Below are 14,333 nucleotides of genomic sequence, written 5' to 3'. Positions count from 1 at the left end.
CATATGGTTCTTATTAATTTGATTATTAATATGGTCAATTATATTAATAGTTTTCCTAATATTAAACCAGCCCTGCATTCCTGGTATAAATCCTACTTGATCATAGTGTATTATCTTGGAGATGATTTTCTGAAGTCTTTTTGCTAATATCTTATTTAAGATTTTAGCATCAATATTCATTAAGGAGATTGGTCTATAATTTTCTTTCTCAGTTTTCGATCTACCTGGTTTAGGTATCAGTACCATGTCTGTGTCATAAAAGGAGTTTGGTAGGACTCCTTCATCCCCTATTTTTTCAAATAATTTATATAACATTGGGGTTAATTGTTCTTTAAATGTTTGGTAGAATTCACATGTGAATCCATCTGGCCCTGGGGATTTTTTCCTGGGGAGTTGATTAATAGCTTGTTCTATTTCTTTTTCTGAAATGGGACTATTTAAGCAATTTATCTCCTCCTCTGTTAATCTAGGGAGCCTATATTTTTGGAGGAAGTCATCCATTTCACTTAAGTTATCAAATTTATTGGCATAAAGTTGGGCAAAGTAACTCCTTATTATTTCTCTAATTTCCTCTTCATTGGTGGAAAGATCCCCCTTTTCATTTGTAAGACTATCAATTTGATTTTCCTCTTTCTTTTTTTTGATCAAATTTACCAAAGGTTTATCTATTTTATTGGCTTTTTCATAAAACCAACTCTTGGTTTTATTTATTAATTCAATAGTTTTTTTACTTTCAATTTTATTGATTTCTCCTTTTAATTTTTGTATTTCAAGTTTAATTTTTGGTTGGGGGTTTATAATTTGGTCTTTTTCTAGCCTTTTAAGTTGTAAGCCCAATTCGTTAATCTTCTCTTTCTCAATTTTCTTCAAATAAGCCTCTAAAGATATAAAATTTCCCCTTATTACTGCTTTAGCTGCATCCCAAAGATTTTGATATGATGTCTCATCATTATCATTATCTTGGGTGAAATTGTTAATTGTTTCTTTAATTTGCTCTTTCACCCAGTCATTCTTTAAGATGAGATTATTCAGTTTCCAATTACTTTTTGGTCTATTTACCCCTAACTTTTTACTGAATGTAGCTTTTATTGCATTGTGATCTGAGAAGAAGGCATTTATTATTTCTGCCTTCCTACATTTAATTTTGAGATCTTTATGTCCTAATATATGGTCAATTTTTGTATAGGATCCATGAACTGCTGAGAAGAAAGTATATTCCTTTCTATTGCCATTCAGTTTTCTCCAAAGGTCTATCATACCTAGTTTTGCTAATGTTCTATTTACTTTTTTAATTTCTTTCTTGTTTGTTTTGTGGTTTGATTTGTCTAAATCTGAGAGTGCAAGGTTGAGATCTCCCACTATTATAGTTTTACTGTCTATTTCTTCTTGCAGTTCTCTTAACTTTTCCTTTAGAAAGTTAGATGCTATACCACTTGGTGCATATATGTTTAGTATTGATATGGCTTCATTATTTATGCTACCTTTCAGCAGGATATAGTTTCCTTCCTTATCTTTTTTAAGGAGATCTACTTCTGCTTTTGCTTGATCTGAGATAAGGATAGCTACCCCTGCTTTTTTGGCTTTACCTGAAGCATAATAGGCTCTGTTCCAACCTTTTACCTTTATTCTGTATGTATCTCCCTGCTTTAAGTGTGTTTCCTGTAGGCAACATATCGTAGGGTTCTGCTTTTTGATCCAATCTGCTATCCGTCTCCGTTTGATGGGATCGTTCATCCCATTTACATTTACAGTTAAAATTACTAATTCTGTATTTCCTGCCATCGTATTATCCCCAGATTATGCTTTTTTCCTTTGACCCCCCTGATCCCCCTCCCCGATATTTAATTTGTGACGCGCAACCCTCCCTCTTTTTTTTTTTTTTTTAGGATCCCTCCCCCCTCCCTCCAAGTCCCTTCACTTATTCTCCTTTTCCTTTTCCCTTTTCCTCTCCCCCCTTTTAATGAGGTGAGAGAAAATTCTCTGAAAAACAAATATGTTAATTATTTACTCTTTGAGCCTCTCCTGATGAGAGTAAGATTCACACAATGATTCTCCCCCTCACTAAGTTCCCTCAGATATGGTGTATTTTCTATGTCTCTTCCTGGGATGTAGTTTCCCTCTTTTTATCACTCCTTCCCCTTTTTCTGAACCGACCTCCTTCCCTTTACTACACCCCCCTTTTTTTCTTTTATATCAGTAAAATCAAATTATCCTTGAGTATTTTTTTATATACCCACAACAGAGTTACAGTTCTCAAGGGTTCTGTGTACCTTTTTCTGTTTCTCTTCAGTCTTGTGGATGTAGATCAAATTTTTTGTTTAAGTCTGGTTTTTTTCTTAGAAACATATGGAATTCCTCTATTTCATTGAATGACCATCTTCTTCCATGGAAAAAGATGCTAAACTTAGCTGGGTAGTTCATTCTTGGTTGCAGTCCTTGATCTTTTGCCTTACGGAATATCAGGTTCCAGGCCCTTCTATCTTTTAATGTGGAGGCAGCCAGATCTTGTGTGACCCTTATTGTGGCACCTTGGTATTTAAATTGTTTTTTTCTAGCTGCTTGCAGGATTTTCTCCTTTGTGTGGTAATTCTGCAGCTTAGCCACTATATTCCGTGGTGTTCTTTTTTTAGGGTCTATTTCAGAAGGAGTTCGATGAATTCTTTCCACATCTACTTTCCCTTCTGTTTCTATTATCTCTGGACAGTTCTCCTTGATAATTTCCTGTAAAATAGAATCTAGGCTCTTTTTTTGGTCATAGTTTTCTGGAAGTCCAATAATCCGCAGATTATCTCTCCTAGATCTATTTTCCAGGTCTATAGATTTTCCCAGTAAGTATTTGACATTGTTCTCCAGCTTCTCATTTTTTTTGTTTTGTTTGACTGATTCTTGGGTTCTCTGTGAATCATTCATTTCTATTTGTTCCATCCTGACTTTTAAGGAGTTATTTTCTTCTTTCACAGTTTTTAGTTCTTTTTGTAAATTCCCAATTTCATTTTTAAATGAATTATTTTGCTCTATTGAATTTTTTTCCATTTCCCTAATTTTTTTTTTTTTGAGAATTATTTTCTTTTTCCAATTCAGAAATTCTATTTTCTTGAGACTTTTTTATCTTTTCCAATTCAGAAATCCTACTTTCCTGTGTTTTTTTAACCTTTTCTAATTCATAAATTTTGTTTCCCTGCATCTCCTGTGAATTCTTTATTTTTTCCAACTCCAATTTCAGGACGTTGTTATTTTCTATCATAGCTTCCCTTTCCTTTCCCCATTTTTCTTCTATCTCCCTCAATTTTTTAAGAGTTTCTTCTAGGAGAGAGTTATGTGATGGGGGGCAGGAATCGTTCCCCTTTAGGTTGTTGTCTGCTGACTCTCTGCTGTCAACTTCCTCGGGGTTGGATACCCGCTCTTTCTCTGTGTAGAAGGAATCTATGGTTTTTCTAGCTTTTTTGCTCATATTTAAAAAAATGTTTTGGGGTGTGTCCCTGGGGTAGGAAATTATTTACTTCTTTACCAGCTTCCTCCCAGACCGGATGGATGCAGCGGCTCCTGCGCCTGAGCTAAGATAGAGCTCTGGGAGAGAGTTCCCCACCCCCTCCCTGGAGGTGCCTCAGAGGTGATTAGCACTACTGTGCTTCGAGGGCGTAGAATAGTAAAGACAGCAGGAAGCCCAGCGTATGTGTCCGGGTGGGGAGTGGATGTCTGCAGCAGGTGACGTGAGAAGCCCCTGCGCTCAAACTGGAAGTGTCTGCCAGAAACCGCGGTCCCTAGTTCAAAGGTTCCGCTTCTCTGGGACTTCCTGGAGCTGAGTTCCACTCCCTCCAGCTAAGCTAGGCAGTGTGTGTTGCCTTGGGCCGTATCCACCCACTTGTCAGTCTCTTAACTATTCTCAGGAGGTAGCTGAGGCCGCACCCCCTGGTGCCGATTCTCTGCTGAGTCACCCCCAGGATCGGGGAAAATCTAATTTGAGTTTTAAAATATTTTGGCTTTCTCTTCTGAACTGCTAAATAATTAGCAGAGAAGAGCTAACAGCCTGTGCCAGATTCCTTTACCTCAGTGGCTTCTCTGATCCCAGAGCCCTTCCCAGCGCAATGGGCGCAGTGTGCCCCTACCCCACTGTCTGTGCTGGTCTCTCTTATTCCTCCCCTGAGAACTGACCTTTCCTGTTGAAACTCCAGATTCTCTTCAGCTGGTAAGTCGTGCTTCCAGTCCTTGTGGTATCTATCAGTCTTGAGCTAATTTTGAGACTTAATTTATCTAATTGGTTGTGAGGGAGTGAGGACGTTCACTGAGTCGTGTGTTTCTTCTCCGCCATCTTGGCTCCTCTAATAGGATTCTTATCAGCTGCTTGCATAAGCTTCTCATAATCTACCTGCTTTGTATTCCCCTTTTTCCATTTCTTCAGTGGGACAGGTTAAAAGATGATCCTTCATCTCTGTCTCACCACTCCCCTCCTCTCTGTTCCCACTCCCCTCTTCTATGTACCCACTCCCCTCTTCAGAGTTCCCCCCGGAATCTGCAAAGGGAATAATAGCAAGGACTCCCATCTGGTACCTCCCAGTCATGTTAGCCACAAACCTTGGCGTTAGCTCCCGAATCATTCTTATCTCCTGTATTGTGTATTATCTCCCCAAGACAGATCGCTCTGAAAAGGAACGGCTGTAAACCCCCCAATAAGTTCCATTATGTGGGAAAAATCCCAAGAAGGGAGGGACCTTTGCACTCTAAGCGTTTCCTCCAAAGAGCTGGCCATTTCTCTCGGGAGGCGAGGCTTAGAGATAGCTAAATCGGAGTCCTGGGCCACAGCTATAGTAGAGTCAGGCTGCATGGGAGGAGTAGGAGGGTGGAAGCTCTGGGGCTGTGAAACCTGATTAGGAGACGGGAGGGAGCTGGGTGAGAAGGAAGGGTCTCCGCTTCTCAGCCGAGAAGGGCAAAGCATCAGAGTATTCCCAGAGTCCAGCTCTGGGATTAAGTTCTGCTGGAGATCAGAATCTCTCCCCAGTTCCACCTCAGTAAACTTAGGCAGAAACATCCTGCAAGTTAACCGCGATTTGGGATCCCTGTAGGGGGCCCAGAAAGCTTGCACGTATGCAACTTCTGACCATTTACCGTGTCTTCTGCAATATAGATCTAATTCCCTAATAGTAGAGAAAATAATACATCCATTAACAGGCCAGGCCTCACTGTCCAGTTCTTGATAAAGGGGCTACACCTTGTCGCAGAAGTGAATAAGACTTTTTAATTTGAAATCCTTGAGGCCTAATTTTTTCCTGTTTCTCAAGAGATATCCCAGAGGTGAATCTTTAGGGATGGAAGAGAAGAGTTGACCCATTTTTACCACTACACAAGCCCAAAAATTTCCACTTTTATAGCGCAACCTGATCAGACGGCTCTGTCAGGTCCCACAAATATTCCCCTTTTAGGAAATATCTGCCCAAAAAACAATCCATTTGCATCTAGCGTCCCAGATCAAACGATTCCCAGAGCTCTTTCAGCTCCCCGCAGTTTAAAACCACTATTCTTCCCGGGATTTTGGTTTTAATCTGCCCACGCTTATAAAAGGGAGAATTTCCAGCTTACCTCAGTAAAATTACCTCGAAAGATCGGGCCACCAAATGATGAGGAGTAAACTGTGGTTTAAACAGAGATGGGTCAGTTCCTTTTCTCTCTCTCCTTCCTTCCCCAAAGTAACCAAGGGTGGGTTCGGCAGCAAAGGAATTTGCTACTTAAAGCTGTATGGAAACATAGTCTTTATTGATTAGAATGGAAACACCGGAGAGCCGGTGGGCAAAATGGCTGCAATAGATGCACGAAGCTTTTTACCTGATGTAAAGGCTATGTATTTTCTTTTGGTTTTGGTGTCTTACTTTGTGGTCTGTCTTCTTATTCTCAAGATCTTTAATTGCATAACATTATTCTATCTTTTGTCAATTTAACCTGTTAGTATTTGAGGAAATGCTTGAAAACTATGAGTTGCATTGTGAATTGCTGATTTATCTTGGTGTAAGGAGTTTCTATGTTGGGAATTCTGTATGCCCATGAAATCACAAATCTAGACCTTCCCTTCTCCCAAAAAATAACATGAAAAAGATAAAAAGGGCCCCTCTCCAAAAACAAAACAAAACAAAACAAAACAAAAAAAAAACTTTTACCTACTTACCTTATAATAGAAAAATAAGAATAAAATAGAAATAATCATTAATCTATGAGTGTTTGGAACTAAATAATATATGGCTAAATAAATTTAATTGTATTAAGTTCATGGATTATTATGGTGTAAAACTCAGGATAATAGTCACTGACTTAGAACTACATAATGTACATGTATGTGTGTGTGCATTAAAGTAATTGGAACTTTAAACAGATTTGACATAAGGTACAATAAGTATGCCTTTTGTTATTAATTCATTTGGTGCTACTTTATTGAAATGATTAGTGCTTTATATTTAGAAGTTTGCATATTATTTTATTACTTATTTTTTGCTTTTATTTTGTTACTTGAGTTGATGGTTATTTTAATTTTAAAACATCTCAAAATAAAATGAGCTTTGTTAAAAGTATTCATAGCCAGGCAAAGAAATTAGAGGCTCCATTTGGCATTCAAAATGAACCAGGAGGGAAATAATTCCATTGCTTTCTTTGTTTTTAGAAGAAAGTTATAAAAATTTTGTGGGGAATATCTTTAAAAGGAAAGGGCCTTTTAATTTTTCCAGTCTGCATGCAACATTCTGCATTAGGTTACCCTCTAAATTAAATATCCTGTTTCTATGTAAAATTATAATTGAATATGATATTGATGAGGTACGAGAATTGATAAAGAGATTCGCCTCTGGTTGGTGTTGCAGAAGAGATCCCCTCTGGTTGGTATCACAGATTCTTTGGAAAAAATTCTCAAACCCAAAGTTTGTGGCAAAAGGAAAGTTATTTGCATTAAGAACACAGCTTTCTTAGGAGACAAAGAATCCTGGCAGGATAGTTTTGCTAAGATGGGTTTACACTGAGAAGAAAATATCTTCATCAGTGGGCAAAATCTTGTTAGGACTAATGCAGAGATGTCTGGGCATACAGTATTAGATATATTGGGGCTCCAAATCAAAGCCAGTTTCCAAATAAATGACAGATTATAATCTCCAGCTCAATAGATGCCTTGGATATGCCTCTGGCTGAGATTTCCATTTAAATGAGTTTACTTATCTGGGTGTTCCTTATTGACATAAGGGTGTGCCTCTCCTAAAGGTCTGGAGGATTTGAGACCCTGAACCACTCTTTCCCCACAAATTCCTTTTTCAACCCTTATTCCCCCAAAGATTAAAGGGGACACAGTTTACATCAGTGTCAAGTATCAGTAATAAACTGGGGAAGATTAACATTTGCAAATGAAATACTGTTTTTTAACCCTATAACCAATCCCATAGTATTTTCTACCCCATAAGAGTGAAATATCTTTTTAAATGTTCTGGATACAGAGGTCATTTGATGCTGATGTGACTGTTTTTGTTTTTCAGGAGATGATTTTTCTCTGATTCAGCAAGAAATATATATGGTTAAAGAATGTAAACACTGCAATATTGTTGCTTACTTTGGGAGCTATCTCAGGTAAAAAAATCAGACTGTCTTCTCTTTGCATTTTAAACCACTTTTGTTACCATTTTTTCATTTGAATGCCATATTATTTTTATTTTTCAATTTTCATACTGTTTTCTGGAATTCTCAAATTTCTACAACTCATGTAGGGTTCCCCTTTTCATATACAGTAACATCTTATTTGTTCAGAGATCACTTTATCCAACAACTATATATGCCCTGGACAAAATTGAGAATCAATTAATAAGATAAAAGTTTTTTATTTTACTTTAATCTTATCCTGAAAGAACCATCAGAAGTGATTATTGGAAAACTTTTAAGTTGGGAAGAGACTACAGAGTGCCTTCTATCACAGGAATATCTTCCACATCATCTATGATCTGGTTACTGAGCATGCATCAGATAAGAGGTATGAAATTAGAAATAATAACTTCTAGACTTGCAGGCAAAGTGACAAGAAGTGACACCTAATAGAAAGAAAAGAGACAAAAACAATCTTAAAAGCAAAAGACTTAAAAATCCTGAGGGTAACTAAAAATCCAGAATAGTAGAGGGCCACTGAGAATAAATATAGATATGTACCTAAAAACTAACAAGAGGACATTATGAGTTAGAGGTACAATTGAAGAGTGATAGGGGTCAGCATTGTTTGTGACTCCCAGGGCCAGCTTGTCTTAGGGTTTTTCAGGAATTTCTACATTCTCACACCTCATCATTACTACCTTCTGATTACCCATTCATTCCCTGTAGTCCTCTTTCTGTATCCAGATGGCTTTCTCTATCACAAATCTACTGGAACTGGCCTGTCTTACCTCATTGTTGGAAAAAAAAAAAAAAACCCAGGTCGAAGATGGCGGAGAGGACACACGTGTCTATCTAAGCTCTCATTTTCCCTGAAACTATTTTTATGAAACTCAGCCTCAGAATTAGCACTTGACTGTCAAAACCCACGAATATTGGGAGTACAACACATTACCAACAGAAGATAATCTTGAAATTCACCAGAAAAGGTTTGTTTTTGCTCCTGGGCAGGGATGGCAATGCCAGGTGCAGAATCAGGTAGGCATTGAGAGCATGGAAAACAGCTCAGGCTAAGCAGATCGGAGCAGGACAGGGTGTGATCTTCTGTTTGAAAATTTGCAGGGAGAATATTACCGCTACTCTGCTCTGGCAGCAAGCCAGTAGATCAGCAGTAAAGCTATAAACACAGGGGGTAAAGACTATAACCTCCACAACAGTAGAGTCTCTCTGGACCTGGCCACACTACCCAGCACCACCAGGAAGGACTTAACATGGTCTCAGCGTGCAACAGTGCAGATGTTGACCATAGCATAGACGCTAATCCCAGGGCAGATGCTGATCCTAGCACAGCCATTGCTGTCCTGTTGCTATTTCACTGTTACTTCTTGTTGACTGTTGAGGAAGGTTGGTAACACCACACTCCACACTACCCCAAAAGCAGACTGCAGGTTTTTTTGTTTTGTTTTGTTTTGTTTTGTTTTGTTTTGTTTTGTTTTGTTTTGTTTTGTTTTGTTTTGTTTTGTTGGTTGTTGTTAAAATGAGTAAAAAGGCAAAGCGGGCTCCAACTATGGATAGCTTCTATACTGAAAGAGAGCAGACTTCAAACCCTGAGGAGACTAAAAGCAGATTGTCTCCAGATGAAGCCCCAAATTGTTGGGATTACTAGGTGAGAACTCGGGTTGTCTGGATAGTGACAAGGTGAGAATTCAGGTTGGACAATTACAAGGTGAGAACTCAGATTGACTTGATGGAAGGAGCAGGCTCATTGGCTGAGGTGGTTCTTCCCAGAAGCCCTTGCATTATCCCACACCCATTCTCTGGGAGAATAAAAGAGAGGACTCCCAGAGACAGAAGAAGACTCTGCATTGCATCAGGCTTGACGGGGCTCTCTGCAGGAAGGGAAGTCACTTCTCTGGACAAGAGTTAACAGCAAGTGCCTGGAGACAACGGTTCACTACAGGAAGAAGAATCTGTCCAAGAGATTTGAGTTGACACAGCAGATCTCTTCCCAGAGAGCGATCCAGCAGCTTCTGGAGACGACAGCTCGCTACAAATTGGCGCCCAACGTGGGGCAAGGACTTTTGCTTATCCTGACAAGAGGAGCTAGACCAGACCTTTGCAATTTGGCGCCCGAACAGGGACAGACACAGTCCTGATTCCAGTGGAAAAGCTTCCCATCTAGATCTCAGTCTCTCTGACCCAGAACCGTGAGTAACAAGGAAACTTTGTTAAAGATTAAGTGAGCGTGCTAATAGATAAATAAGGAACTTAACTTGTTAAGGGCTAAACCAGGAATCTCTCATAGCTGAAATGGGGCAGATGTTAGCTATATTCAATCCCTGGATCTCAGCCGACTCAACCCCAGCCCCAGAAGCAACCTCAGCTCCACCCCCATTCAGGAGTGGTACTATAGCGAGTATAATCAAGATAATTGAGGAGCAGAGTTTACTTGTAACCTGGGTACAGATTGCTAAACTCTTGGCTGCATTAAGATGCACATCCCCTTGGTTCTTAGAGGAAGAAAAGATAGATGTAGATAAATGGAAGCTAGTGGGATATGAAATGAAAGAATTTCAAGCAAAAAATGGGCCTCGTTCAATTTCTGCAGAAGTATTTTATATCTACAACATAGTTCAATTAGCCTTAAACTATCAAGCAAGTTGTAGGAGAAGGAAAAGTTCTAAAAATGAACAGAGGAGGAAGTGTGAGGAAAAAAGGAAAGATCAAGATCTTTCCCTAGAGCAAGAGGATTTAAATGAGGTATTAGGGTATGATTCTCTTGAAGAAGCTTCAACCCTGCCTAGAGAACAGATTATTGACAGGCCCACATCAACCCCCACCTTCAGAGATGGAGGAAGAAAGAGGGGAAGAGGCAGAAACACAAACAGAATTGCCTGTGAAGCAGCCTAAGCCTATGACAAGATTAGAAAAAGCATTGGTTAGGAGAGAAGGACAGGATATAAGTGATTTTATACATGCATATCCTGTGATTGAAGAGATTGACTCTGTAGGTAAAAAAAGGAGAAGATATGCACCTTTAGATTTGAATAAAATTAAGGATTTGAAAAAAGGTTGTACCCTTTATGGGGCTACATCAGCTTATGTCAAAATGTTATTAGATGGTTTGTCTTATGAAGTCCTAACCCCGAATGATTGGAAATCCATAGCAAGGACATGTCTGGAACCTGGAGAAAATTTATTATGGCTTGCGGAATTTCATGAATTATGTAAAATTCAAGTCAGATGCAATTTGGAAATAGGAGTTAACACACAATTCACTTTTGAGCACTTAGCTGGTGAAGGTAAGTATGGAGAGAATTCGGAACAGATTAATTATACCATGACAATATATGAACAAATTGCTAAGGCTGCAATAAAAGCTTGGGGTGTCCTTCCTGGACAGAAAGATCGTGGAGAGGCTTTCACTAAAATACAGCAAGGTCCCAATGAACCTTTTGCAGATTTTGTGGGACGTTTGCAAACTGCTGTCAAAAGAACTATTGGAGAAAATACAGCTACAGAAAGAATGACCAGACATCTGGCTAAGGAAAATGCCAATGAGATTTGCAAAAGAATTATATGGGGATTAGACAAAGATGCTCCTTTAGAGGAGATCATAAGACGCTGTGCTACAGTGGGAACAAATGCTTTTTACACCCGGACAATGATGAATGTGGAAAGACAGGGTCCCTCCTGGCAAGGGCCTTCTAGAGAAACTCGGCGATGTTTTCAATGTGGGAAAATTGGGCATCTAAGAGCTCAGTGTAGATATGGAGATACAGTGAGAAGACAGGGTGAGAGAAGACCTAAAACTCCATGTCCAAAATGTCACAAGGGCCTCCACTGGGCCTCCGAATGTAGATTGACCCAGGGAAATGACAGGTGGGGCCCAGCTTCAGCCCCCCAAGTGGGGCATGATGGCAGCCGAGGTTACATCCAGAGAATTTTAAGACATGATCAATCAGCCAAAAGGCAATCAGATGGAAGAAAGGGATTGAAATTAGGAAAAATAGAGTTGTGTGCAGTAGAGACTACTGAGATACTCCCTGGAGAAGTGAAATCTGTTCCTGTTGAGCCTATGGATCCTTTGCCTCCAGGCACAGTAGGCTTGACCATTTCACCTTCTGAGAGTGCCTACAAAACAGTGTCCATCCATATATTGATGTGGGAAACTGGAGAATGTATAGCTAATATCCCAGTCACTAACACAGGTAGACAACGTGTGATTTATCAACCAGGAGAAGTAGTAGCATCGGGGCTTATTGTTATGTATCCCTAATAAGCAACCTGGTGATAGTCGCCCAGATTCTGACTCCAATGAACAAAATCCAGGAATATATTGGACAGCAGCTGTGACAGCTGACCGACCTATGCTTACTATTTATATAAACGGAATACCATTTGAAGGATTGGTAGACACGGGTGCAGATCGTACAGTTATTAGAGGTGCCAGTTGGCCCGGTCACTGGCCAAAGATTAAAGCAGACACCTATATGTCTGGGGTGGGAGGATCAATAGCAGCAGAAGTTAGTGCTAGGCCTTTGAGATGGGTATTTGAAGGAGAAACAGGAGCTTTTACTCCTTTTGTGGTTGAAAAAATCCCCATCAATCTGTGGGGAAGAGACATTTTACAGCAGATAGGATTACAAATAAGCACTTTGGCTTTTTAGGCAGGGCTGCTGTTGAAGGCCTACCTGCACTTTCACCAGTTCCTATTCAGTGGAAGACTGATTCACCAGTGTGGGTAGAACAGTGGCCCTTAATAAGTGATAAAATTCAGGCCTTATTAGACATAGTGCAAGAACAACTTGACCAAGGACACTTGCGGCCTTCTCTAAGTCCTTGGAATTCCCCAGTATTTGTGGTGAAAAAGAAATCTGGAAAATGGAGGATGATAACTGATCTAAGAAGAGTAAATGAACAGATGGAAACTATGGGAACTCTTCAGCCTGGACTTCCATCTCCTACTCAGTTGCCAAGAGAATGGCCTCTATGGGTTATAGACATTAAGGATTGTTTCTATTCTATTCCTCTAGATAAGGAGGATATGAAAAGATTTGCTTTTTCAGTGCCTAGTGTTAATTTGGCCGAGCCTTATAAAAGATATGAATGGACAGTTTTGCCACAGGGAATGAAAAACAGCCCTACTATGTGCCAAATGTATGTTGCAGCTGCTCTTGCTCCAGTAAGAAAAGCCTTTCCAAAAGTAATATTGTTACATTATATGGATGATATTTTGGGATGTGCACCTGAGGAACAAATGTTAGAAGCATGTCTACAAAAGACCATGGAAACATTAAAGTACTACAAACTGCATATAGCTACAGAAAAAATTCAAAGACATGCTCCTTTTAAATATTTAGGATATGAAGTATATCCTAAGACACTCACAGTACAAAATCTTTCTTTAAGAACAGAGAAGTTGAACACCTTAAATGACTTTCAAAAATTAATAGGAGATATCCAATGGATGCGTCCAGTGTTAGGCTTAACTACCAATCAACTACAACCTGTATATGACATTTTAAGGGGAGACAGTGCTTTAAATTCACCACGCCAGCTTACAAAAGAAGCACAAGAGGCTTTGAGAGAAGTTGAACTGGCTTTATCCAATGTGGTTGAACGAGTCACTCAAAAACCCTTGGAAATATCAGTTTTTGCTACAAAAGAGGCACCCACAGCAATCCTTCATCAAGGAGACAGAGTGATTGAGTGGGTGAACCTCCCAGCACAACCAGAACAAAGCCTTACACCTTACCCAGTGCTTGTGGCTAGGATTTTATTAAAGGCTATTAAGAGAGCAACACAATTATCTGGAATAAGTCCTGAAAAAATATACACATTCTATACTAACGCACAAATTAATGTATGCTGTGAGACCATCCCAAAATGGCAAATTTTATTGGCCACCGCTCCAAATTTTGCACATGGATCTCCATTAAAGATTACCCGGCTACTACATAATTGGCGATGGATTTTTGAAGAAAAGGTTTCTAAGGTTCCTCTTAAAGGACCAACAATCTTTACAGACGCCTCCAAAGAAAATATTTGTGCTATATACTCTCATGATTTAACCATAAAGAGAGTAATCAGGACTCCTTTTCAATCCACTCAACAGAATGAATTATTTGCTATCATGCTAGCTCTTAATTATTACCCAGGAGACGTAAATATAATTACTGATTCAGCCTATTCAGTAGGTGTAGTACAAAGAATTGCCACAGCCCAAATAAAATTTGCAGCCTCTAATATTTATCAGCTCTTTAAGGAACTTCAAGAGCAAGTGAGAAAACATCCAGGCAAGATTTATATCTTGCATGTCCACTCACATAGTGGACTTCCAGGTCCCATTTTTGATGGAAATTCAAAGGCAGATAGCCTTCTAACCATGTTAGCCAGTAGTCCTTTATTTCAGGAAGCACAAGAATCTCATTCTAAATATCATCAGGCTGCTCGAGCTTTACGTTTACAATTTGGAATCACAAGAGAGGAAGCTAGGAGCATAGTAAAAAGCTGTACAGCTTGTCTTCCTTTCCATGCTCCTACACTCCCTCCAGGGAAAAATCCTCGTGGTTTGAGACCCAATGAAATCTGGCAAATGGATGTGACCCATTATAAATCTTTTGGTCGTCTATCTTTTATTCATGTTGTGGTAGACACCTTTTCAGGATTCACATTTGCAATGCCAGCAGCAAAAGAGACAGCCCGAGTGGTCACTGAATTCCTTATACAAG

At 39.4% G+C, this 14,333-nt stretch overlaps 1 protein-coding gene across 8 annotated transcripts in view; it reads left to right on the top strand.

Annotated features, from left to right (window-relative positions):
• The window catches only part of MAP4K5 (mitogen-activated protein kinase kinase kinase kinase 5), a 222,681-nt gene that overhangs the window by 104,630 nt on the left and 103,718 nt on the right, over positions 1–14,333 (top strand). For all 8 annotated transcript variants that reach the window (XM_074290745.1, XM_074290746.1, XM_074290744.1 and 5 more), the window contains exon 4: positions 7,500–7,590. In XM_074290745.1, the coding sequence (XP_074146846.1) occupies positions 7,500–7,590 (91 nt within the window). The remainder of the gene's footprint in view (positions 1–7,499; positions 7,591–14,333) is intronic.

The sequence above is a fragment of the Sminthopsis crassicaudata genome, chromosome 2, assembly GCF_048593235.1.
Source record: "Sminthopsis crassicaudata isolate SCR6 chromosome 2, ASM4859323v1, whole genome shotgun sequence".
NCBI lineage: Eukaryota > Metazoa > Chordata > Mammalia > Dasyuromorphia > Dasyuridae > Sminthopsis > Sminthopsis crassicaudata.
Note: the sequence above shows the minus strand (reverse complement) of the source record. Positions and strands in the feature narration are given on the sequence as shown.